The sequence below is a fragment of the Colletotrichum acutatum genome (assembly GCF_030867785.1).
Source record: "Colletotrichum acutatum strain CBS 112980 chromosome Unknown BDZ83scaffold_12, whole genome shotgun sequence".
NCBI classification, from domain to species: domain Eukaryota; kingdom Fungi; phylum Ascomycota; class Sordariomycetes; order Glomerellales; family Glomerellaceae; genus Colletotrichum; species Colletotrichum acutatum.
The window spans coordinates 371,637-395,161 of record NW_026849006.1 but is presented as its reverse complement, the minus strand read 5'-3'; the positions used below and the strand labels follow the sequence as shown (position 1 = coordinate 395,161).

General features: G+C 52.4%; 11 protein-coding genes across 11 annotated transcripts; 7 read left to right on the top strand and 4 right to left on the bottom strand.

Moving 5' to 3' along the window:
* Positions 1 to 13: 13 nt before the first annotated feature.
* On the top strand, positions 14 to 2,173 carry BDZ83DRAFT_606167 (apurinic endonuclease). Its single transcript, XM_060507367.1, has 3 exons — positions 14 to 521; positions 581 to 1,192; positions 1,259 to 2,173. The coding sequence occupies exons 1-3, from the start codon at positions 164 to 166 to the stop codon at positions 1,696 to 1,698; spliced, it is 1,410 nt and encodes a 469-aa protein (XP_060369383.1). The 5' UTR covers positions 14 to 163; the 3' UTR covers positions 1,699 to 2,173.
* On the bottom strand, positions 2,142 to 6,354 carry BDZ83DRAFT_606166 (protein kinase BUB1 family protein). The gene is made up of 3 exons (XM_060507366.1): positions 5,243 to 6,354; positions 4,705 to 5,152; positions 2,142 to 4,652 (listed from the first exon to the last, which is right to left on the bottom strand). Exons 1-3 carry the CDS (start codon positions 6,242 to 6,244, stop codon positions 2,494 to 2,496), a joined length of 3,609 nt encoding a protein of 1,202 aa, XP_060369382.1. The 5' UTR covers positions 6,245 to 6,354; the 3' UTR covers positions 2,142 to 2,493.
* Positions 6,355 to 6,691: 337 nt separating this feature from the next.
* BDZ83DRAFT_606164 (uncharacterized protein) lies at positions 6,692 to 8,350 on the top strand. The gene has a single exon (XM_060507365.1). The coding sequence runs from the start codon at positions 6,980 to 6,982 to the stop codon at positions 8,255 to 8,257; it is 1,278 nt and encodes a 425-aa protein (XP_060369381.1). The 5' UTR covers positions 6,692 to 6,979; the 3' UTR covers positions 8,258 to 8,350.
* A 619-nt stretch (positions 8,351 to 8,969) lies between these two features.
* On the top strand, positions 8,970 to 9,929 carry BDZ83DRAFT_568610 (uncharacterized protein; the record flags this gene model as incomplete). Its single annotated transcript, XM_060504093.1, has 1 exon — positions 8,970 to 9,929. One exon carries the CDS (start codon positions 8,970 to 8,972, stop codon positions 9,927 to 9,929), a length of 960 nt encoding a protein of 319 aa, XP_060369380.1.
* A 40-nt stretch (positions 9,930 to 9,969) lies between these two features.
* Positions 9,970 to 10,782, bottom strand: BDZ83DRAFT_568887 (uncharacterized protein; the record flags this gene model as incomplete). The annotated part of the gene is made up of 2 exons (XM_060504129.1): positions 9,970 to 10,599; positions 10,660 to 10,782. 2 exons carry the CDS (start codon positions 10,780 to 10,782, stop codon positions 9,970 to 9,972), a joined length of 753 nt encoding a protein of 250 aa, XP_060369379.1.
* Positions 10,783 to 10,877: 95 nt separating this feature from the next.
* On the top strand, positions 10,878 to 12,022 carry BDZ83DRAFT_50556 (uncharacterized protein). Its single transcript, XM_060503298.1, has one exon. The coding sequence runs from the start codon at positions 11,128 to 11,130 to the stop codon at positions 11,824 to 11,826; it is 699 nt and encodes a 232-aa protein (XP_060369378.1). The 5' UTR covers positions 10,878 to 11,127; the 3' UTR covers positions 11,827 to 12,022.
* On the top strand, positions 12,023 to 13,033 carry BDZ83DRAFT_50569 (uncharacterized protein). The gene is made up of 3 exons (XM_060503299.1): positions 12,023 to 12,362; positions 12,446 to 12,601; positions 12,657 to 13,033. Exons 1-3 carry the CDS (start codon positions 12,219 to 12,221, stop codon positions 12,954 to 12,956), a joined length of 600 nt encoding a protein of 199 aa, XP_060369377.1. The 5' UTR covers positions 12,023 to 12,218; the 3' UTR covers positions 12,957 to 13,033.
* Positions 13,034 to 13,110: 77 nt separating this feature from the next.
* On the bottom strand, positions 13,111 to 13,911 carry BDZ83DRAFT_568607 (calcineurin-like phosphoesterase; the record flags this gene model as incomplete). Its single annotated transcript, XM_060504092.1, has 1 exon — positions 13,111 to 13,911. The coding sequence occupies one exon, from the start codon at positions 13,909 to 13,911 to the stop codon at positions 13,111 to 13,113; it is 801 nt and encodes a 266-aa protein (XP_060369376.1).
* Positions 13,912 to 14,564: 653 nt separating this feature from the next.
* Positions 14,565 to 15,668, top strand: BDZ83DRAFT_606158 (TPR domain-containing protein). Its single transcript, XM_060507364.1, has one exon. The coding sequence runs from the start codon at positions 14,606 to 14,608 to the stop codon at positions 15,488 to 15,490; it is 885 nt and encodes a 294-aa protein (XP_060369375.1). The 5' UTR covers positions 14,565 to 14,605; the 3' UTR covers positions 15,491 to 15,668.
* Positions 15,669 to 17,628: 1,960 nt separating this feature from the next.
* Positions 17,629 to 18,486, top strand: BDZ83DRAFT_748426 (short chain dehydrogenase; the record flags this gene model as incomplete). The annotated part of the gene is made up of 2 exons (XM_060513613.1): positions 17,629 to 17,659; positions 17,762 to 18,486. The coding sequence occupies 2 exons, from the start codon at positions 17,629 to 17,631 to the stop codon at positions 18,484 to 18,486; spliced, it is 756 nt and encodes a 251-aa protein (XP_060369374.1).
* Positions 18,487 to 18,519: 33 nt separating this feature from the next.
* Positions 18,520 to 19,570, bottom strand: BDZ83DRAFT_50523 (uncharacterized protein). The gene is made up of 4 exons (XM_060503297.1): positions 19,174 to 19,570; positions 19,055 to 19,123; positions 18,974 to 19,000; positions 18,520 to 18,919 (listed from the first exon to the last, which is right to left on the bottom strand). Exons 2-4 carry the CDS (start codon positions 19,111 to 19,113, stop codon positions 18,553 to 18,555), a joined length of 453 nt encoding a protein of 150 aa, XP_060369373.1. The 5' UTR covers positions 19,114 to 19,123; positions 19,174 to 19,570; the 3' UTR covers positions 18,520 to 18,552.
* Positions 19,571 to 23,525: the final 3,955 nt, after the last annotated feature.

The following is a 23,525-nucleotide window of genomic DNA, read 5'->3' as shown; positions in this document are numbered from 1 at the left end:
ATCACTGGCTTGCCGACGACGAGTCTTTGCTTTTTTGGAAGATCCGATTTCTACTCCTCATCCGCCCCCTCCTCCTTTCAATCTTTCGAGAATTGGTCCTTCTTTACGCATCCTATTGCAAAGATAATCACCTCGGCACAAATTGAAAAGAAGACGAAAAATCATGCCTCCCCGCACTTCTGCACGCAGAAAGGCGCAAGCAGTCGTCGAGACCAAGGTCGAAGAGACGGCCACCACGAAGACGAACGGAGCCAAGACCACGACAGCCGCTGCAACGAAGACAAAAAGCACAGCCACTGCAAATAAAGCATCAGGAAAGCGCAAGGTCTCCTCAGACGACGAACACGAGGCCTGCGGAAGCTGCGCCGAGGAAGAGGAAGAGAAGCCTGCGAAGAAGAGGAAGACCACAGTAGCGAAGGGCAAGGCGAAGAAGGAGGACGACATGCCGCTGGCAGTCAGGACAGCGGTGTCTTCGCTGAAGAGGGCGATGTACATTGGTGCCCATGTCAGCGGTGCTGGTGGTCAGTAGCTGCGACGACTCCCCTCTCCTCAGACCTTTGCGCTGACAATTGTATCGAAGGTGTGCAAAACTCGATTCAGAATGCCGTCAATATCGGCGCCAATGCTTTTGCCCTCTTCCTCAAGTCACAAAGGAAGTGGGAGAGTCCTCCCCTGGCAGCCGATGCCAAAGACCAATTCGTGTCCCTCGCAAAGGAGAATAACTATGATGCCGCTGCACACGTCCTTCCCCACGGCTCATATCTCGTCAATCTCGCCCAGGCGGACGCCGATAAGGCGAAGCAGGCATACAAGAGCTTCATAGATGACCTTCAGCGGTGCGAGCAGCTGGGCATAAAGCTGTACAACTTCCACCCGGGCAACACGGGTGGAGAGGCTCGCGAAGAGGCGTGCGGGCGCATCGCGGCGCAGCTCAACACTGCGCACAAAGCGACGAAGAAGGTGATTACAGTGCTGGAGAACATGGCAGGGACTGGCAACGTCATTGGCACAAAGTTTGAGGACTTGAAGCAAATCATTGACAAGGTCGAGGATAAGGAGCGAGTTGGCGTGTGTATTGACACTTGCCATGCCTTTGCGGCAGGATACGACTTGCGGACGCTGGATAAGTTCCATGAGACGATGAAGGAGTTTGACGAAGTCGTTGGTAATAAGTACCTCAAGGCGTTCCACCGTAAGTGCTCACTCCACTCATTCAAACCTTTTAGCACTCTAGAAGGCCATGGCTGACACCACAAAGTCAATGACAGCAAGGCACCCTTCGCCTCACACCGCGACCTCCACGCCAACATCGGCACAGGCTTCCTCGGTCTCCGCGCCTTCCACACCCTCGTCAATCACGAGCCCTTCCAGAACCTCCCTATGGTTCTTGAGACGCCAATCGACCACAAGGACGCAAACGGTAAGACTGTCGAGGACAAGAAGGTCTGGGCGGAAGAGATCAAGCTCCTGGAGAGCATGATCGGCATGGATGCCGAGAGCGATGAGTTCAAGGCGCTCGAAGTGGAGTTACAGAAGAAGGGCGCGGGCGAGAGAGACAAGATACAGGACCAGGTAGACCGCAAGGCCGAAAAGGATGCCAAGAAGGGGACTAAAGGGGCCAAGGGGGCCGCGAAGAAGGGCGCGGCGGCTGGGAAGGGTAGGAAGAAGAAGGTTGAGACTGACGATGAGAGCGAGTGAATGGACTGGGCTGGGTTCGATGTCTGGACTGTGTATCAATATGTGCCTTGTTACCTTATGAGAGACTGGATGCTTGGCGTGTAAAATCCGATTTTAAGCCCGGAACAATAGCTGAGAGACAATCTTGCCACAGTGACATATTCCATGGCCATGGGATCTATGTGCAGTGACCTCGAGGCATCTATGAAGTTCTGCAATCCAGCGGCTCGTCGACCTCGGCCTTGTGCTGTGACCTATCCTACCCATTTCTCGTCTGATGAATCAGGCACCAAACTTTTTACATATCCACGGAAACCTCAGGCTCGAGGAGGCTTTTCCATCCGATCACAACAACAAGCCCATATAGGTCCCCCAAACTCCATTCCAGTCACCAGCCAGCAGGCGCCCGTCTAGGTCGACGGGTCAGGTCAAACTGGCTGGGTGGTGGAGTGGTTAAAGGTCAATATTAATCATCTACACCAACCAGCCTACTCGACGACAGGCTAAGCGCATACGAGAGTACCCGAGTTCGAATCCCAGCATGAGCACCAAGAGATGTAGCCCCCAGTTCAGCACCTGGGGGGTGAACTCTTTTTTGGTTTGTGTGTGTACATACATGTATTACATAGACGCTATTGTGATAAAGTCCTTCTGAGACCCGAGTCTAGGAGACTAAAAACCCAAAAAAGAGACCGCACCAGTGGTATAGGTAGTTCGACGTAAATAATCTCCTTCCTCCTACACAGAGCCCGGAACGCCTCCCCGCCGCCTCCCTTCGTCAAATCGTACGCAAAATAGGGATGCCAATACACTTCTTCACCTCCTGCCCTTGGCAAAAGCCTCGACCTTGCCCACAAGACTCTTCAACCCAACACCTCTCTCGCAGTTGCCCTCCAACCAAGCCTCCATCTTCTCCCTGACGCTTCGCATGCTCTTGAGAACAGGCATGCGGGCGCCCTCCTCTACGGCGACAAACGACCCAGGGTTAAGCAACAAATCGAAACACTCCGACCAGATCTCCGTCTGCCAGTACCGCTTGAGGCTCTCGCGGACGCGGTACTTGCGCCCGCTCGCCCCGATCCCGCCCTGATCGCAGCGGACCGTGTCAATGTACTTTCCAAACAGCAGGCAGTGGACGATGCCCGCGAGGCCGTGGTAGTCAATCTGCCACGTCCACGGCCGACCCTCGCGCATCTCGGCGCAGTCCTGCGCGCTTGTCTTCCAGTCCGCGATGAAGCCCACGTCGGGCGCAAAGTTGCGCATGTCAATGCCGCGGCCGAAATCGATGAGGGTCACGCCCCGCGCGTCCCAGCCGCCTGCGCCGATAGCGCTGTATTGCGTTGATAGGGGCTGGTCGTTGCCGCCGTGGTCGAGGCGGAGGAGACAGTTGTCGACTTTGAGGTCGCCGTGGAGGACGCCGCGGGCATGTAGGGCCTCGACGGTGCGGAACAGTTCAATGGTGAAGAACATGGCTAGCTGCTCATCCATAACGGCAGAGGGCTCGGCGCGGAAGAAGTTGACAACGTCGAGGACGCTGCCGTGGGGGTGATAGGGAAGGAAGAGGAAGCCCTCGTCCTGGTAGAGGTGAAATTCATGGGCGTAAGAGACGGAGGCGGCTGCGCGGTGCTGAGGGCCCAGGCGCGTGTGTGCAAGACGCATCATGTGGAACTCCCAAGGTGTCGGGGGAAGTTCCATCTTGAGTGCTTCCAGAGGGCTGCGATGGTTGACGGCAAATGCGCCCTTTCCCATGGCCACGACGCCGTTCTCATCCTCGTCTTCCTGGTCTGCGTCCGGGTTCTCGACAAGATATACCGGAGCAAAAGCGCCGGCACCGAGCTCTTTCCTGATGGTGTACTCTGTCGCAATATCGGGAAACTCGATAGTGACCATGGCACCAGCATTGCTCACTCTGTCTCCGCCCTTGGCTGCCTTTGTCATGGCCTTGGCGAATTTACGGATCTCGTTGCCCTTTTCATACTTCTCGTGGCTATGGTCGTAGAATCCAGGGTATGAGTCGAGCGAAGGATGCATATTGGTGAGGATCTCATTCCTCACAGCTTCATCTACTGGATTGCATTGCATCTCCTTGATGATCGGTCCCTTGGGAGGCGCTGGTTTTGACGGAGCAGACTTGGCCTTGCCGAGAAGGGGCTGGGCAATTTTGATGGGTCGAACCTCGCTCAAGACTTCCCTCAATGGGCTGCTACCCGGTTCTTCCATGTCAGAGTCTTCCTCATGGATAGTTGACTCATATTCCTCACGAGACGGAGTCTCGTATCTCGCCTTCCGTTCTGTAAACGCAAGGGAAGATTCGGTTCTCTCCGTAATCGGGGTCATGAAGGGGAGACGGTTATTGGCCATCTCGACCGGGTCCCTAAACGGTCGTGTCCTGGGCTCATAATCCTCTGGTGGTATCGGAACGAAGATCGTCTTCGTTCTTGGCGGGTAATCCTCATCACCTTCCTCTTCTTCGTCGGCCTCCTGCTCATCACCTGATTCTCTATCATTCTGAGAGGCAGTCTGCTCATCTGGTAGAGGGCCAGTACGCTCGGAGTAGTTTGGATCCATCAAATCGGAAGCTTGGGTATCGTCTACACCGGCCTGGGTCGCGTCTTCGTCGAGCACAGGGACGTGCTTGCGTGTGGAGAAGTCAGACCATTCACTGATACTCTTAATATCCGAGCGATCTTCGTCAGCCTCTTCGGCAGCGTTATCGTTTTCAATCAGGCGAGTAGTCATGGTGTTCTCAACCTCAGTGTAGTCGCCATCTGTTTCGTAGTCGTCATCCTCGTCACTATCTTCCTCTTCGTCTTCTTCCTCCTCCTCCTCATCATCCAGAGGATTAGACTGAATGGGTTGGTTAAAAATCTCGTAGATCTCATCCGTAGCAGCCCGGGTATGGAGCGTCATTGTTGGCTCAGCCGTGTTTCTCTTCTTCAACTTTGGCCTAGACGGTGAGTCTAGATTTGCTTTGACTACAAAATTGTCAGCTTGAACACGATGTAACTTGAAGTGAACGCCGCTTACTGATCTGAGTCTCGTTCACCTCCATCGCCTTCTTTTTCTTGCTTTTGCCCCCCTTCTTTTTGACTATGGCTCCGTTCTCATCCATTACGACAGTTTCTGTGTGAACAACCAACTTCTCCTGTACTAGGTGGCTGAGGTCGTCAACCATGGAAGGCTCAACGCTCATCATCTCGGAAGGAACTTCTTCAGTTAGTGATATGTCATCCCAGGAGACATCCAGCCAGCCTCGGTTCATGGCCCAAACTTCCTCAAAACCAAGCTCCGAGCCAGGTTCTTCGGGAGTGGGATAGAGGGCCTCGAGGCTAACAAAGATGCGCTCCTTCTTCCCGCTTACGGGGTTCACTACTGTTTGATTCTTCGATGGCACGAGTGTAATATGGGACTTAGACATTTGCGCTCGTGATGATCGTGATTGGGCTTTGGGTTGCAATTTTGATTGCAACTGAGACTGAAATACATGAAACGCCATAAAGCCAAATATTAGTCCTATAATCATCAACATCCAGGCATTGGGAAGTTCAAGTAAATAGGTGCTTACCGTATCCTTGAAGATAGCCATCTTCGGAGCAGTGCTCTTCTTCCCGCCAGCCTTCAATGTCTCTCCTGCCCACGGCTTGGGCTCCATCACGTTCTCCTTCTTCCGGTCGCCCAGGGAGCCAATTGAATCCCATCCCTTCGAGCTTGGTCCACGCGACGACAATGCTGGGGGCGCGGAGTCAGCGTCTGAGAAGATGGACATCTTAGCCTTGCCAGGTTTCGCCGCCGTTGTGCTCACGCCCTGGCTGGGTCGGGGGCCCTGGGGGTCCGCAGCGACAGCGGCCGCAGCGCGGGCGGCGGCAAAGGGATCAATCTTTGCGGCCAAAGCGGGCCGCACGGTGGGAAGTGCTGGTGATGAGGGCTCGTTGTCGGCCTCGGGCTGGTGGGCAAGTCTCTCCTCGAACTCCTTGAACTTGCGAATCAGACGCTGTACCGGTCTTGCCTCGCGCTCGATTCCGAGCTTGTACACCTCCTCTGCTTGGCTCCATCTGCCAGCGCCCTCGAGCCAGGCGGCGTACTCTTCGTAGAAAAGGGCAAGCGACTCTCCGATGCTGTGTCGCGACAGGAAGAGGAAGGTTTCGCGCGGCGAGTCAGCGAAGAATTGGATGTACAGAATCCAGATCTTGAGGTATCTGGGATCATTCTTGTACTGTGATGAACCAATAAAGGTCTTAGTTGCGCGCTCGAGGAGCGTGTGAAGCTGAGATTGTGGTGTTGCTTGCGCTGACGGGTATGCGTCCAGGGTCCATCGGACATAACGGTCGAAAATGTCTAGAGGGTCGTCTGACTCGGAGATGTTCTGGAGCTCCTCCTCGTACTCGACTCGAATGCAGTCGTTGACATTCTTGGTGTCTGAGGGTGTCGGGGTGTTCAGCTTCTGTAGAGGCGAGGGCGAGAACAGCTGGGCCAGCTTTTTGGCGGAGCGACCACTGGGCAGCGCCTGGATGTTTTCTTTCTGTGCTTCGATAACGTCGAAGTTGATGAGATCGTCGGAGGCTGCCATGGTCAGTATCGTCGCGGCAAGTTGCCGTCGCGTCTCCGGGTGATGTGGTGCTGGAGTACTGCGTCTAGGTTGTCGATGTCCAAGTTGGAAATGGGGCAGCGTTAGAAAAGGATGCCCAGTGTTGTGGTGTTGATTATTGATAACGATAACAGATCGGCCATGTGGGACGTGTGGCGCGTTGCTGGGACAACGGACTTCTTCACCCTGATTATGTAATCATTAGTCCTTCACCGAGCTCGGTGTGGGTGCATCGTCATTTTGTCAAACGGTACTTACCCAGTTAGGAAGTAGCAGTACGCCTCCATCCATTTCTCTAAGTTACCTCCATACAGTAATCCCACGTCATTTCCTTCGACACAAAGGGAAAAAAAAAAAAAAAAGAAATCAACAGGTAAACAAAGCTTGAACCGTTTTGCGGAATCCAGAAGGACAAAAGATTTTAGCGTCAAAAAAACCTCGGTCCCCCGTTTGGCCTCTTCTAGCGCTCGGCCCGTCTGATCTTAGTGGCCGATTCTGCCCATGTGCCCCTATCTTGTCCAACCTCTTTGAATATGGAAGTAAAAAGTCAGAATGACGCCACCCCAGTCACTCCTTTCTTGCCAACTTGATACAACAGATTCGAGCTCACTCGTCGCAATACAGCGAATTTTCGCATGCTTCTCATACGTTGAACGGCGAAAATACTTCGCAACTAGCGTCCAAAGAGTCGCGATTGCGTTATAGAAGAGCTTCATCATGGAACACTCAATGCCGGCGACTTCGGGATCAAATCTGATGCCGAAGAAACGCCTGCTGGACCTTCCTAACGAGCTTATCTGTTGCATCGTCGACTCCGTCGCACTTTTGAGGAAAGACAGATACGATGATGCTAGAGATACCCAGACCTTGTCGAATCTTTCACAAACTTGTCAAATATTTCACCTTCTCTGCAATTCTCAACTCTTTTCTAATATAAACCTGGATGAATCCAAAGACGCCGCCGGTCTTCTCATCCGGTCCCTTATCGAAACACCTGAACTTGGGGTTCATGTGCAACGTTTGACGTTACGCGTAATATGGGAGTCAGCCGAGCAATGCGAGAAGGGATTACGGAAACGGCTTACACCAACCCAGAGCAATGCGACAAGTCATCCGGGAACCTTGCCCAATTTGCGGCATTTGGAATTGGAAGACCCTGCGGTGTACTTCATGAACATTCCCGAGGTTCCTCGCATATTCACTGGCCTGCTTGCGCTGCCTCCTCTCATGTCGATACTTACGCGATACGATAACGATAGATGGGGAGGTCTCGCCCAAGTCGCCGCGGCTGGACCCTTCGCCTTGGAGCAAATTCGCTTCCACGAAACTGCCATCCGGGGACCCGACTTATGCCGATTACTCCAGCTGTGCCCCGGTCTCCGAGTCCTCGAAATCGAGATTGACTATCACTTCTTCGCTCCTTGTTTCCAGCAAACCACACACCCAGGAATCACCACTCACCTATCCACGACGCTCTCAACACTCTGCCCGCGCTTACAGAGACTTACGCTGCTACACGGGGACCTCTCGGCTCTTCGGACCCCCGATGAACCATGTCTCACATGTCTCACGAATTTGGAAGATCTGACTGTGTTGGAGACCGAACTGCCAACTATCTTCCGAAGTCCCGAAGACATGGCAAACGCAGACATCACTGCGCGTTTGCCTGCGAAGCTCACGCAATTGACTCTCCATGACATTTGGTACTCGGATCCAAGGTATTGTCTGTACTCTTTGGCCCCAGGCTCTCGTCCTTGGATTCATGAGAGATTGGACGCCAGCACTGAACCTCTGACTGCGATGCTGCTTCGTCTGGCATCATCATGTTTGGCCGGTCAACTACCTGGCCTCCGAAAGGTAGCCGTCAAGACTCCAACATACGAACACGACAGAGGCAATACTTGTGACAAAATTTCAGAAGCATTTGCGAAGACTGGAGTTTTATTTGAACTGATTTCCGCTCACTCAACATTTCCATGCCCATTAACGCGATAACATCAGAGATTGGGACAAGATGTTAAACAGTCTAGTTTTTGGCATAGTTTTAGTACTTACATAGCTATCACTAGTAATCGAGTGAAATTTACCCTATGTTGAATACTATCTTTATTTCCTCAATGTAAATTTAGTGCTCTAATCCAGTGCTCTATGGCTTGATATCACTGCAGGCTAAGTAACAAACGGCCTATCTGAAAGTTTATTTCGACGTCAGAGAGTTTTTCCTTCGTAGTATTGATAGAATTGGTTTGGGCGTAAAACAGACATTTCGTTGAGTAGAGAAATATTACTTAGAATCCTTATCTTTGTTGCTGCTAAGAATAAACGTCATGTATGGAGATGTACACCTGGAATTAATTTTGTTGCATCGCTTTCCAGAAAAGATTGAAGAACGTATGACAAGTAGGCAAGTGAAACAAAAAGTCCCAGAAGACGCCGTCTGAACTTGCAGACACCAATCGAAGTAGGGTGCATGTGGCTGCACTGAAGAAGCTCTAAACCGACCTCCGGGCAATTCCCGATCCGCACAGCGGGGTTCTTGCATCACGTCATGCGGGCCGAACAATAGTCTTCTCGACCTTACTTCTACTACACATTTAGTACTGAAAACAAGAGTAGTACCGTTGCTGAAAAGGAGGCATCAATTTGTACTTACCTCGGACCTCAAAAATTTGACAATACTCACGACTTTCTACTTCTCACACTCACGATGCGTGTCGAAAAGTTCCCTCTCTCACCCCCGAGCCTGGAAGAGCTAGCCGAGCGACTCAAAGCTCCCTTGGATGCCAACTACGAACACACATCAGTGACTGTGGTCGATTGCCCCGACCTACGAAAATCACCTTTCCATCTGGCGACTGAGGGCCTCTCGGGCGATGAAAAAATTGCAGATGTTGGCGGCCAGCCGAACCTCTTTCCCCGCCCCCGGCTTGACAGCATCTGGTCCATACCAGAGATTGGCAGAAACATGGAAATGAGCCCCGAAAAGGGCAGCTTGATCGGCGCCGGCGCCGGTCCTTTCCACGTCATCGGGCAGAACAGCGAGCTTGCGCCGAATCTCAGCTGGCAAGGCGGTCTTGATAAGGTCGATAACAAGAGTCAAGTCATCCAGATCAAACGCACCACCGGAGAAGTCAGCGTCGAAACGAGCCCTTCCGTAGACTGCGGCCTCATGGTCAACTTGTACGGTTCCTTGGGCGAGCTAGGACCGGTGCTCAAGATTACAGCAAAGGGCCGCAAGGGTTCTGAAAAGAGCTTTACCGAGTGTATCCGGAAAGGGTTGCATGCTGCGTATGGCGAAGAAAGAACTGTTAGTCTCGGCGGAGCCTTTGTTGTGAAGGCAGGGAAGGCGACCTACCACATCATGCCTGATTTCCCTGCTGAGCGCGACCTACCTTTCAAAGATAGAAATGAGGTTGAAAAGTGGTTGACCTTTCATGATTTCGATTCGCCCATTGTGGGACTATCTGTGTTGCACTCTGCCGATCCCGGCAACAAGATGGGCTTGAGGATTGAGCATACGCATGCGTTCTCTCCACTGGGAAAGAATGCTGGAGGTCACTATCATTACGAAGCCGAGGGGGAGGAAGACATTGTTGAATATGAAGGATACTTCAATACTGCAAAAGCGATATACAGGATAGACAGCCCCACAAATATGAAAGGGTGAAGAACGATAATATCAAAATTAGAATGGCCTGCTCTACCCTTCAATACCAGAGATCCTCATCCTCAGACTCTTCGTCAGGAATATTAAGGCTCTCTTTGAATTCCTTCGTCCACTGTCGGAGTGGCTTTTCACCGACTCGAAGCTCGTCGTAGAATGACTTCAGCGGTTCAGGAAGTTGTTTTGAGTCGAGCAAACCGTCGTCGTCAACATATTCCTCCATGTAGGCGATCATGGCCATGGCGAAAGAGCCCATTGTCTTGCCCGAGTCACGAGCATAGAGTCTCAGGTAAGCCTCTAAAAGTATGTGAGATCTGGGTACGACGATGGAGGTGTCGCTAGATTTGAAAGCACCAGATCCGCGACCCGGTCGCCAGGGTGGAAGCACATCTCGGTCATGAGCAAGAGCAAATGTCGCTGATTGCTTGTCTTCGAAAGCTAAGAGGGAATCGTCAAAGTCTGGTAGAAACCATAGTGTTTCTGACTGTAGGTATAACCCTATAGTGAGCTCCGAGGATTTGATGTGCACATGAAATGCAGGCGGTGGTGTTCGGCGCTCAGGCGAGCTGGCAAAGCATAGTTCCACGGATGGGCATTGCTCGATTTCGGGTAATTCTGAGATAGCATCGGCGCCGACCGAAAGCATTTGATCTTGGACGACAAAATCTATAGACTTTCTGTTTGTTAGCCTTGGTATTCAAGACACCAATGCAAATGCTCGGAATGAACCTACCCCTATGATTGAAGGCACGCCGTGGACATTAAGCAGATAGTGTCCCCAGAGTACGCAGGGAGTTTTTGATGCGTTGAGGGCCGAGAAAACCGACTCTACAAAGTGTTCTGAAGTTCGAAACATTCCGAGCATTTTCGGCTATTGAACAGTGCCTGCGACTCCAGCTTGTTCTTTCGAAATTGGTGATGTGTGATGAGATCAAGGCCATTCAACGTATGACCTGAACAGCATGTGTAGGTAAATATTGTTAGTGGTCAAGCAAGTTGGTTGGGTCTTGGAATTTAACCCAGGCCGCTGTATTTACCGCGGACGTGTGGAGACGCTGCCTGCTGAAGAAGAGGGCCAGGCGGGTGGGCAACCTCTCACAGCCAACCTGTCATCTACAACCCACACACTCCGTCTTCGAAGTCACGCTAGCACAGCAAGTACTACGCTTCTTTCGTTTCCGCTCTTCATTTGAAGTACAATATGGACGCAGCGCATCGCTTTACTTATTTCGGAGCTTTGCCCCCAGAATTACGGCTGCAGATATGGACGGAAGCGCTTTCGGTGCCATCTGTTTGGGCTGTGAATCAAGAAGCAACCGAAACCAACAACGCCAACACGAGCCATCTGCCCCTCATCATGAACCATGTTGGTCCGGCTCCCTATCTAGCAGGCCTCGCTTGCCAGGAGTCGCGGCGGCTAATGGAACAACTATACGCCAAGCCCATACATAGACCAACGCACTCGGCGGCAAGTAGTGCGACTCATTGGATCGATCTGCAAAAAACGGTCGTCTCACTCGGGGACTACCGGTCCGCGGGGGCTTTGTTGGATGCGTTCACTTTCGAAGACTTGGCAAGATTCCGCCATGCCGTTCTACAGTCATCACGGTTCTCTGATATGGCCAGGCTGTGCCAGCGCCTGGCCAACTCATGCCCCGGGTTGTCTACGATCATCATACACACGAATCACGCTGGCTGCCTTTTTACCGACCTTCCTTGTGAACCCTTGACCCAAGACATGGCTGCACTTTTTGTCAACATCCTGGAGGACCCAACCGCCGGCCTAAATTGCAACCACTACGATACCGTCCACTTTCGCAGTCTGCTGCTAGACTATTTCGGCGACTCCCCTCCGACGTTGCATCTCGCCTCCCCACCCGGAGCGACTCGTCAAGACTGATGTTGGTTCAGCCTTGATTGTCGCGGCCTCTTCCTCATGTCTTGGTCGATGCTGTTGGTTGATTTCATTGGTTTAGTTGTTGGTTCAATGTTGGTTAAATGTTGGGACTGATATCAGCGTATCGCGGCTTATCCCTGTATCATTCTTGATTCGGATAAATGTGATTGCATAGCCTCCTTGGAAACACTGCGGTCTCGAGTTGCGCTGGAAGCCATGGCTCTTGGGGTCTGAAAGTGCTTGTTATATCAATGAACGCGCATGCTCTTTGTAACCTCTTAGAATCAATCTAGCATCACTGCACCTCGCTTCACCGACCATCAGTAACTATCTACAATCTATCTGTCCAAATATTCTTAGTGTACTATCTTTTTTTTCTTTTTTGGTTCGAGACCATGACTGAGAGAATTCTTCTTGAAAACGCTGCCTCTGAGGTTATCAGCATCCTGAAAGGCATCCCGGAATTTTCTCATGCTCGAGTCGCCGTGATTGGCGGATTAGCGCTGTGGAAGTATGTTCCTACTGGCAGGACCACCGAGGTATGTTTCACCAGCAGCTGGACGACTATCAATGAGCTATGCCAAAGGTCATCGAGACTCGCATCTGACTTTGATCAATGCAGGACGTCGACTTCATTATCAACATCGACAGTGCTCCGCATGGGATTAAACAGAAGTTGCTGTCTCTTCCAAACTCTCCATTCGTTCAGCAGGCACAATTCTTCTACTACAAGCAAGGAACAACTCTGGTGCAAGTTGATATCACTCCTGGATGGCAGGTCAGTTTAGACATTGACTTAGTGGCACGCTAGCTCTCTGACATTCGTCTCCTAGTCCCCTTACATGCCGGCTGCCGCCACAGAAATCGGGAGAATACCTCACGGTTCTGTTCCATATATATCACCTACGGACCTTATTGTCTTCAAGATCAACTCTTGCGGTTTGCGGGCTCAGGTGAATAAGAAACGTACCGATGCTTTGGATGCGGTGACGTTGCTGGAACTCGAGACCAGAAACGGGCCGTTGACTCTCAACAGCGCCCAAAGAGCCGTTGTTGAGCAATGTATTGCAGACGTTGTGGCTCACGGCCCCAAAAATGCTCAATGGTGGAAGCAGCGTCTCGGTCTGCGCTGATCTAAATTCCAGGCTCCTGTACAATGCATAGCATGATCATGGTGGAGTGTTTGCTGTTTATTTGCTGTCTGTAAATTCGTCCTAGGCTCTTTTGCCGCCACAGTGTGCAGTCTGCGGTCAAAGGGCGCTGTGTTCAACTCTTCAGTATCTTCGATCATATCTCAATGACTTTATTCTCTTCGAATCCTGCTGCCTGCGCGAAGTAATATCCTCGCTGATTCGCAATCAGCCTCAGAGGCTCTGTATCGCCTTCCCTCTCAACGCTGAAATCACAGTTGTAGTGCGTGTGACCAAATGCCCAAATTTTGACTCTGGCGCTTTTGAAGCAATCCTCCTTTGATAAATCCGTGGCAAAACCACTGTTGATGGGACTCTGTGAATGCCTTGGATCAGACGCCCGAGCATCTCTCGTCGGACTCCAGTGTGAAAAGATGATGATTCTGACCTCAGACTTCTCGAGCTCTGCGACTTGGGAATTGAGCCAAGAAAGATCTCGTTTGTGGGCTTCGTTATGCGAGCTGATTTCCCAATCATCGATCTGGAAGAAGTCCTGGAGTCCCATGCTGACCGAATCGGCGCTTTCGGGCGGAATGAGAGAGAACAGGCTACAGCCTAAGATGACGACGTTGGAGTCTGGTACCCGGAACATAGAGCGGTCGAGTAGTACAAAGTCTCCTAGTGACGAGTCCTTTTTCGCAGCTGCTTCGAAATCCTGAAGAATCTTGAGAGTGATACCCCAGCTGGAATGATACGCTTCATGATTTCCAGGGACGAATAGAACAGCGCGAAATTGCCGAAGCTGCTGTGTCAAGAAAGCGAGGCACTCCTCCTTGTGCGCAGCAACGTTTCCTATGTCGCCAAGAAGGCCTAGGTAAGGTGCCTGTGGCACAATTTCGAAAATATCGTAAGCTCTCGGGGACTCGAGATGAAGGTCGGAAACTATTTGGATAGCCATTCTGAGGAAGAGCGGGGGATTTCTCAATTATGGAAAATCGTGGTGTTGGTTGGTGAAAGTTAATGTTTAGTTGCAGATGAAAACGCGTCCCTGCTTGGGCCCAATGAACATAGTGCGATGACTGGTTAATTCGTACTGGACACTGTGTCAGCGAGAAATGGAATTGTTACCAGTCGCTCCTATTCGGAGACAGTGTTTTCCACCTTTCCAATATTAGATAACATTGAATGAACCAACACCGACAAGTTCATCAACCATTTATGCATGATCATGGCAATCTAGACATAAGCTACCGTCAGACGTGCTCTAGTATATATGCCTACAGTTTTACAACCTGCAAACAGTAGCTTGACAAATGGCAACTGAGCGGAGGTAGGTGTTTGGTATTATTTAATACTGGAGACAAGTAGGCTTGAGCGGGTGCAAGCTTAGAGGGAGCCGAAATCCGATGGTTGAATAGTTATAGGATATTGACGAACTCATGTCATTCAGTAGTCGTTGCCTCCAGTCTGTAAAACTTTGGCGATAAGAGAAGCGAGAACATTTGGCGTTCCAATATGTCTTTGAATCGGCAATCTCCGCAATCGCCCCCTTGCCTCTTTGGGCCACGGAATATTTTCCTCTGTCAGGGGCCGCTCAAAGCTTCAATGCCAACATATCACTCGCATAAAAACCAACGTCCTAGCCTGCTAAAATGTTCACCGTTCGACAGGCAATCGGGAAAGGCCTCGGAGTTTTTGCTTCGAAACCAATTCTCACAGGGCAAAGAATCCTCACTGACCAGGCTCTACTCACAATCATCTCTTCAGACAGCAACTCGATCCTGCGACAGGCCCAACTCCTCTCAACAGCTGGCCGAGACTCACTACTCTCATTATCAACCAATCCCGGCAAGTCCAGCGTCTTCAGCTGGCTAGAGTCAATATGGCGAAGCAAGTCTGCTCCACAACACACAGTGTCTAATCACACCATTCTCAATATCTTTCGGAACAACAACTTCAACATTGGCAACCAGACTCAGGCGCTTTTTTCTCAAGTTGCGCGCTTGAATCACTCGTGTGTCCCCAACGCCCAAGGAAACTTCAACAAGGATTTGAACGCATTCACCATTCACGCTACCAGAAACATTGAGCCGGAAGAAGAAATCACAATCTCCTACCTCGACGAACATCTGGGCCTGCGGCAATCCCGACAGACCGCCTTGCATCATGGCTACGGCTTCACTTGCGGATGCTCTGCTTGCAGTCCAACCACCTTGTCAGAAGCCGGCGAGGTGCGCCGGGCGGAGATCCAGCGCAAACTGGAGCTCTTCGCCGAAGCTGCTTCTGAGGATCCGGAGGACGAGTTCAAGATGATGCTTGCGCTCTTGGACGCTCACGAAGCGGAGGCTATCCGCGGACGGGAGGTCTCGACGATGTACATTGCTACCGCTCGTAAAGCGTTTGACTTGGGAAAGCGAGAGGAAGGATGCGAGCTGGCGTTGAAGGGCCTGCAGCTCGAGAAGGAGGCTGTGGGTGATGACAGCCCTTTTTATGCTGCTAGTCTAGAGGCAGTACATGCGCTGGGGGTTGAAATTTGATTCTGGGTCAACAAAATAGCCATGGTCGACTAAAGGCAGCAGACTTTTGTTCCTGAAGTTCCGCGTCCTGAGATACCCAACAGGATTAATTGTCTTTTGTTTCGTATAGCATCGTCCGCTCAAGTCTTTAATCATCTGCAAACTAGGCCTAGGCAATTCATCTTAACCTCAATATCAGTTGCTATCGACTACTGGACTGAAACCTCCGCCAAAATCTGACTCATCGACCAGTTGCGTAAGCAACGACTCCAGCTTCTTGCTCATTGGCTAGGGGCAAGCATTCTCTTAAAAGTTTTCAGAATCGAGTAGCTTCACACTTTCTGCCATATCAAGAAAGGTGTATCGGTTTGTATGTTTTTGTACGAGTCCTAGGAGCGAAAGCTAATTCACAGAAAGGCCAAAGTCTCTGCGATGGTATGGAGCAACTCGGACAATGGGTTTAGCCCAGTACTCGTGTTGGCGGAAAGAGTATTCAGTGACGGAATACCCGCGAGATATAGAACCCCCGTTACAGGTTGGGATATAAGCAAGCTCACCTCTGGCATCCTCAACAGCAGTATAAGGGACTCTTGCCCAGAAGCTTAAGATGGTCATACCCCTAATCCTGAAGTGCAAAGCTAACGAGCTGCAGCTTGTGAGTTCGAACACCACAAGCGACCAACTTTTCTTTCTTCCTTCCCATGTATCAAATTTCGTAGTTTGGGTACCCACTGATGCGTTTTTGAAACTAGCTCACGTGAAGGTAAAGGTCAAAATTGTCGAGGTCCGGTCTCGAAGTTGTCACGGCTACCCTATTGCCTTTGTCGCATTCACATACTTGTCGCCTTTCGGGATTTGACCCGCATAGCTCGTCAGGCTCTGTGACAGCAGTGGGTATTCACATCGTGGTGTCTGATAACTCCCTAGAATGTTGGTGGAGACATCCTCCTGCAGTCAACATACAGCCCATATTCTTATCCTGGGCAGAGAAAGATGAATTCTAGTTGTGCTGACTAGGAGGAGCTCAAGATGAGGTTTTGAACTCTATTGGGCATTTGAATGAGAGAATAAACGCATCCATTACAGTGACATGCTTAGTTGCTCGTGCGTCCGGGCCACTACCTCATCCGCCCATCACAAGGTACAAACTGGTGGCTAGAGCTTCAACCGAAGGTGGCCTTGCTTCTAGTCGCTATCTTAGTTTTAACTTCGTTCGTGATGCGCAATCTTTCAATGGAATAAGGACAGATTAATTTAGATCGAATGTACATACACGTTCAAGCTATCGACCTGAGTGGCAAGTCGCTTTTTGGGAAGCTTTGAGTGCTTATCGGTTCCTCTACCCTCCGATTGTGTAACATGTTCAGTTAATTTGAATTCGCCGAGCGCCGTTGTGCTGATTGACGTGTGTTTGCCAACGGTTCGTAGCTCCCGAGCTCTCCCGCAGACGCCAATCCGCGGAGTGCGACAGTTCCAATAGAGGTTATCTCCTATTTCCGGCCGTCATCTTTTCAACGAACGTACGTCATGGAAGACCTACAGACAGGTTTACACAAAATTGAGCACTGTTTCTGCGCTTCAATGAAGCAGAAATCCCCAGCAATTGGGGGGAACCCTTAACTAGAAGCATCGCACGCTCACCAAACATTCGTAAGTTTCACAGGGGTTTTCTGTCGTAATGTGATTACGGAATTACATCAAAATCCATCTTCGTAGGCCATAACGGAAATTCCCATTCGAAGAATGCTATAGAAACTTGCCCTGCTTAGAAACATATCCGAGCCTGAAATATATCCGCTTCCTTGGCATAAGCTGCATATCTCTATGTGCCGCATTAGGGGCATGCTGAATCACCATCCCCCAAAACACAAGCGCCACCAACTTACGATTGGTGCATAACGTTGATACTTTGGAGTCGAATCAGCCTGTGTGCCTGTCTCTAGATTTCTAATTCCGGACTTTATGGCTTTAACGCGCCCGGGACGGGGGAACAACCGATTTCCGAAAAATGCACGCGAAAGATGTTTAACGGTTCTGTTTGAATTGAGATTATAAATACAACGAAGAAGTATTCGTCAATAAACCCCATAACAGAGGGTAAGCTCCGCACATCATCAATCTTACTCGCAGCAATCCATATACCAATACAGTATCTCACTATGTCTTCCAAGAAGATCATTCTCATCACTGGTAGGTTCTCACTCTGATTCACTCATGAGAAGGTCTCTGGTCACTTGAATCGAGAAGACCATGCGTCAGTCACCGATTAGAATGAGAGTTGACAGAATTCAGGTGCAAACCAGGGCATCGGCTTCGACAGCGCCTGGGCTTTGGTCTCCGCATCCCCAGACAACCACGTCGTCGTCGGCTCCCGAAGCAAGGAGCGGGGCGCTAAGGCCGTAGAAGATCTCCAGGCCCTGAAGCCGGCCGGCACCGTGAGCCTCTTGGAGCTCGACATCACTTCCGATGACTCCATCCAGGCTGCGGTTGAGAAGCTCAGCACCGACTTTGGCGTCCTCGACGTCCTCGTTAACAACGCCGGCATCGTCATCATGCAACCCAAGGATCGCCGTTCCGAGCTGATCGACACCTTCAACACTAACGCAGCTAGCGCATTGCTCCTCACCGAGGCCCTGCTACCGCTACTCAAGAAATCCAAGGACGCGCGAATCATCAACGTCACGAGTGGTCTCGGTTCTCTTCACGAGCGTACGACTCCAGGAGGTGCCTTTTACGACGTTCCCGCCGATGCCTACCGCATCTCCAAGGCGGCCCTGAATATGGCGACGGCCCATATGCTGTGGGCCTACAAGAGCTGGGGCGCGAAAGTTTGGGCCTTCTGCCCTGGCTGGGTCGTCACCAATCTGTCGGGTGAAGGCGACAGGCAGAACAGGATTGATGGAGGCGCCGAAAGTTCGGAAACCAGCGCGCAGGGTATTCTTGAGATTGTTGAGGGCAAGAGAGATGGCGAGGTTGGCAAGTTTCTCCAGAGAAATGGAAAACAGTTCCAGTGGTGATCAGTCCAGGAGTATCATGAGGTGGATATCAAATTATTTGAATGCTAGGATCTCAGGGCTTCCAACTCATCGCTTAATTGATATCTCTGTGGTCCGCATAAGCCCAGGTCCTTTATCATCCTGGAGGATCATGTCCTCGCTTCCAGACCCCCTGCTGCCGTCTTTTCCGTATGGGCTTTGATGTAGGCTACCTACAGTACTGCGCTGTACCTCGGGGGATCCAGCGAAAGTACGACCATGCATCTCGGATTCAACCTGACTGTCATGAACTCTGTAACCTTGGCGGCGTTTCGACGTATTCGTTCCGGTCCGTCTTCGATTCTCGTATAATTCGCCGTGATAGCGGTCGCTCGACGAAATCTTGAGGGCATGACCGACAAGAGGCTTCAAGGATGGTGCGCAAGCCGCAATGATTCCGAGGTTGAGTTGTAAGCTGTGGCAATCAAGTGTTAGTCAGAGCAGATGATAATTTGAGGAGGAAACTGACAATTCCCAGAATTGAATACTTTGGTAACTTTGGAGTTGTCAGTTGGGAACGCTTGCGAGGTGATAGCAATAAGCGACTTACAAAGTCTTGTCCATGTCTTTCCCGTAGGCTATTTGGTAGACTGACTTGATAACACCCATAGCTACCGCACTATGGACAATTAGTAAAGAAAGCAATACCGCAGTTGGGGTTCAACATACACGTAACCGAGACTGAGAACGATGATGAGATATATTCATGTCCTCAGTTTCATCTGCAGCGTCCAAATGATGCTCACAGGAAGCGTATGTTGTTGTTGTTGTTGTTGTATTTAACGCCGTGGCGGCCGGGCTAGAGCCCTTACCGCAGACCTCCCGAAGGGTATATGGCGTGGAGGGCCGTGAGCCAAGGCTACCTACTCTACAGTACGTCGTCTCTTTACATCGTCCTCCAAATCATGCCTTGTGGCCACTACGCGTTCTGTCTGTCCCCGGTTCCCGCTGGTGCCCCAGTTTCATTCTTTCCCAAATCGTCCCTTGGAATCGGGAGGTTCTTTGTAGTCCGCACTCACATCTACCTAGGTGTGGATGCTGCTACCGCAGACAGATCTTCTGGAAGAAGTCCGTCACGCGGAGAAAGGCCTCGAAGCCTCGTGGGTCGGTGATTAATCTCTTGAAGTAGGCCTCGAGAGATCCCATAGGACCTATGGGCTCGGGCATACTGCGAGAGTGGAGGGTCGGCCACCGTTGCCTCCTCGCCAGCGTTAGTCGACAGTAGACCAGGTGGTCCACGTCTTTCGCCTCTCCACAAGAGCACATCATTAGAGCGTCGTCGTGGTTGAAACGTCGGTGATATTGCTCGAAGTCCCCGTGACCCGATCGTGCCGCCAGCAGGTGATGTAACGTAGCCCGCGGCAAGGCCAGTTCAGGAGGGCTGGACAGAGCTGCCTCAAGCCCCAAGTCCGCGTACCGCGGCCTTCGCTCTTTATACCACCATCTCCTGTGCTGGCTTTGTAATTTTTCCCTTGCAAGCCGCTTGATGCCCGCTAGTGTTGCCATTTGACCCATCCGCGCCGGCAGTGTCGTTCCTTCTTTGGCCAGCCGGTCCGCGGCCTCGTTTCCTTCGATGCCCTGGTGTCCCGGGGACCAGTGCGTCCGTATATCAAATATCCTGGCCGCTTCTTGGATTTCGAGGAACGCGTCTTGTGACGAGTCCGGCGCCTTGCCGCGGATGCCTTGTATAACGCTGGTGTTGTCGATACATATGTGGATTGGATGACCGCGATTGGTGAGCAGAGCCCTTCTGAGGCCGGTTCGCGCCCCTTCGACCTCGGCGTCGAACACTTCTGCTAGTCCGAGTCGGCCGCACCCTTGCGCTATGCGTTTGGAGTCTCGGTAGATGACGAAGCCGTACCCCACGGCTCCGTTCGTCGCCCTGGAGCCGTCCGAGAAGACGATCATATGGCTTTCCGGTACTGTCTTTAGCCAGCGCTCGAAAGCTTTCGCAGCCTCTTCTTTGCATTGAACTACTATCTGATCCTGTGAGCTTGGCAGGTACTGTGATTGGAGGAACGTTGGTCTTCCGCATCTTGGCAGAAGTTCAGCCGTCCGTTGTAGTCTCGTCTGTTGCTGTCCCTGCTGGGAGAGCCGCGCGACTAGCGGGTGTCGGCGATCAATCCTCTGTAGTCGGACTGCGGCCCGTAAACGGACGCCTTCTAAGGCGACTTTGGCTGACGGTAAGCCGGCGTCTCGGAGGAGGCTACTGGTTGGCGTTGTCCTCCAGACAGGTAGAACGATCCTTGCTGCCGCTGTAATGACGCTGTCGATCTTCTGCACGAGCCCCTTCTGGCCTGTGTTGACGGGTCTTCCTTGGAAAGGCGGACTCGTGTCTGTCTCCGCTTGGCGTCTCGAAGCCGGCTTCGTGATACCTGCGTACCATGTTTCGGCGCCGAAGAGCGCGATCGGCAGTACGTAGGAGACGACGGCTTTTCGCACGGCGGCCGCTGGCAGTCCTCTCTTTGTGTTTGTAAGCTGCCTCAGGTGTTGAGCTGCCTTCTTTGCCGCAGCTACTCTTGTGTCGACGTGGTGCCGGAAGGACAGTCTCTTGTCGAACCAGACACCCAGCCAGCGTACAGGATTTGTCGAGGCCTTGACCACCAAATCCCCCGCCCTGACCTCTGGCAGCTCCGCTGGCTGGCTGTGCTTCCTAGTAAAGTGGATGACCTCGCACTTGCTCGGGTCGAAGGAGACCTTGTTCTCCGAGCCCCATCTGAGAATGCCGGCTGCGCTTCGGTTGAGTATTGCGACGTTGCTCTCCAGGGAGGGGCTGATGGCCAGAGTGGCGATGTCGTCCGCGTACCCGAATCGCGCGTCCGGGTCGTCTTCAAGGATCTCCGCGATGTAGAGCAGAAAGACGATGGGAGATAGTGGCGACCCCTGAGGCAGCCCGCATGACAGAGGAAAGTATTCCGTCGTGCTTTCTTCCAGTCGGACTCTGGCGATGCGGTTGCAGCAGAAGCTGAAGATGAGTCTAATCAAGCCGTGTGGCCATCCCTGCTGACGCAGTCTAATGACGAGCCGGTTCCGAAGGACGGAGTCGAACGCCCCTTTTACGTCCATAGTCAGAAGCGTCGCCGTGAGCCCTTTTAGGAGGGCCGTTTCGATATCGTGGGCGAGGCAGGTCGTCAGATCGACGGCTGACCTGCCTTGTAGAGCTCCGATCTGTTGCGGACTGACGATGCGCTCGACAATCGCCAGAGAAGCCATCCTTCTGGCTATTAGTCTCTCGAGTCCTTTGCCCAAGCACGAGAGGAGCGCGATCGGCCGCCAGGACCCGGGCTTGGAGGCATCCCTGCCGGCCTTCTGGATCATGACCACCTCAGCTCTGCGGAAAGGCAGAGGAAAGTGGCCGGCCCGCATACAGGACTGGAATAGCTGCCTGACCGGCTCCGAGATGACGCCCCAGCAGGCCTGGAGGAGGCGCGTGGTGATCCCGTCCACACCAGGGGTCGTTGTCTTTGTTAAGGTGGCCGTCTTCACTTCTTCTCCGCTAACATTGTCCTGCCAAGTAATCGCTCGCCTTGGGACGACGGGTACGTCAAACGGATTACCCGGTGCGTCATCTTCCGCACTAAACCTGTCGAGAAGGGCTTCCCGAAGCGCTTGGGCCTTTTCGTCAGTATCCTCGATCGTCTGGTTGTCCACAACCAATGGGGGTGCTCTGGTCAGTGGGCTCGCCTTCCGCCAACCCATGATCTGGTACAGGTCCCGGTCTGAAGCGACTCCATCGATCTTTCCGGCCCAGTATGCTCGCTTAGCCTTCCTCACCGTGCTCAGGAACGCCTTTCGTTTCTCCATTAGATAAAGGTGCGCATCTTGCTCCGTCTCCCAGGCTTGTTGGTTGCGGGCAGCACGGTATGCTCTGTGGGCCTCTGCGCATTCCTCCGTCCACCAAGCCGCGCCTTTACCATGTTTTCCTCTCTTCTTGCCGACCGCCTCAATGGCTCGGGAGAAGAGCTCGACGATGTGACTTGCCTGCCCGTCCAGGTCTTCCGGAGTAGGTTGATCCCCCAGATTGGGCATCGCAGCTAGCCCCCCTTCGATCAGGTCTCTCAGCCGAGGCAGCGCCGAGTCGGGCACTGACAGTGGCCGTGGCTGCGGGTGGCCCTCTCCCTGTGACACTGGGCGTTTGAATAGTGGTATGACGGCCACGATGGCCTCGTGGTCAGCTCCCGGGTGTAGCTGTGGGCTGACCTGCGCGTGCGCAAAAGGGATATTAGAGAAAGCCAGGTCCAGGACATGTCCGCAATCCTGGGTTGCCACCCCAACTTCGCTGATAAGAGAGAGATTGTGGCCGTCTGCCCAGCCTGCAATGTCATCTCCCCGGTTCCCGTTCCTCGTCCCGGGCTCCCAAGAGTAGTGATGCGCGTTGAAGTCACCCGCGATCAAAGCTCGCTCCGGGGGTTTGAGTTCTAGCAGTATCCCTGTTGTGCGGCTGTGGGGGTCGCGGGGTTGTCTGTACACGTTGACGATAGTCGTCGTTTTGTCGACCACCAGCCACAGTACGTCTCTCGTGTGGACAGGCCTCTGCTGCTCCACCGTCATCCCTATCCCTTTGCGTGTGTAGGTCAATACTCTTGGTCTGGTTCCTTCGCTGTCCCAGAAGTCGACCGGGACGAAAGAGTCGAAACCCGGGTGCGTGTTCAGTTGCACGTTTCCGTCCTTCCAGCCCGTCCAGGGTTCCTGGACGAGGACCACATCTATCTGAGCCTCCCAGCAGAGCTGCAGGAAAGCCGTGTGCGCCGGGGAGATCTTTCCGACGTTGCCCTGCGCAACGCGTAGCATCCGTGGGGTCGCCGCTCTCGGCTTACGTCTCCGAGTCGAGTTCGAGGTGGGTGTAGGCATTCGCGACGTTGTAGTTTGGCTTCTGTGCTGCCCGTTGGCTCCTGCTTGGCATGGGTAGCACGGGACGGTCGATGGAGGTGTTGTCGGGGGAGTCTTCGCCTTCGCCTTCGTCCGCCTCGTCTTCATCCATGCTGCTGCTGTCAGTGCTTCCGTCACCGAGGCAAACGATC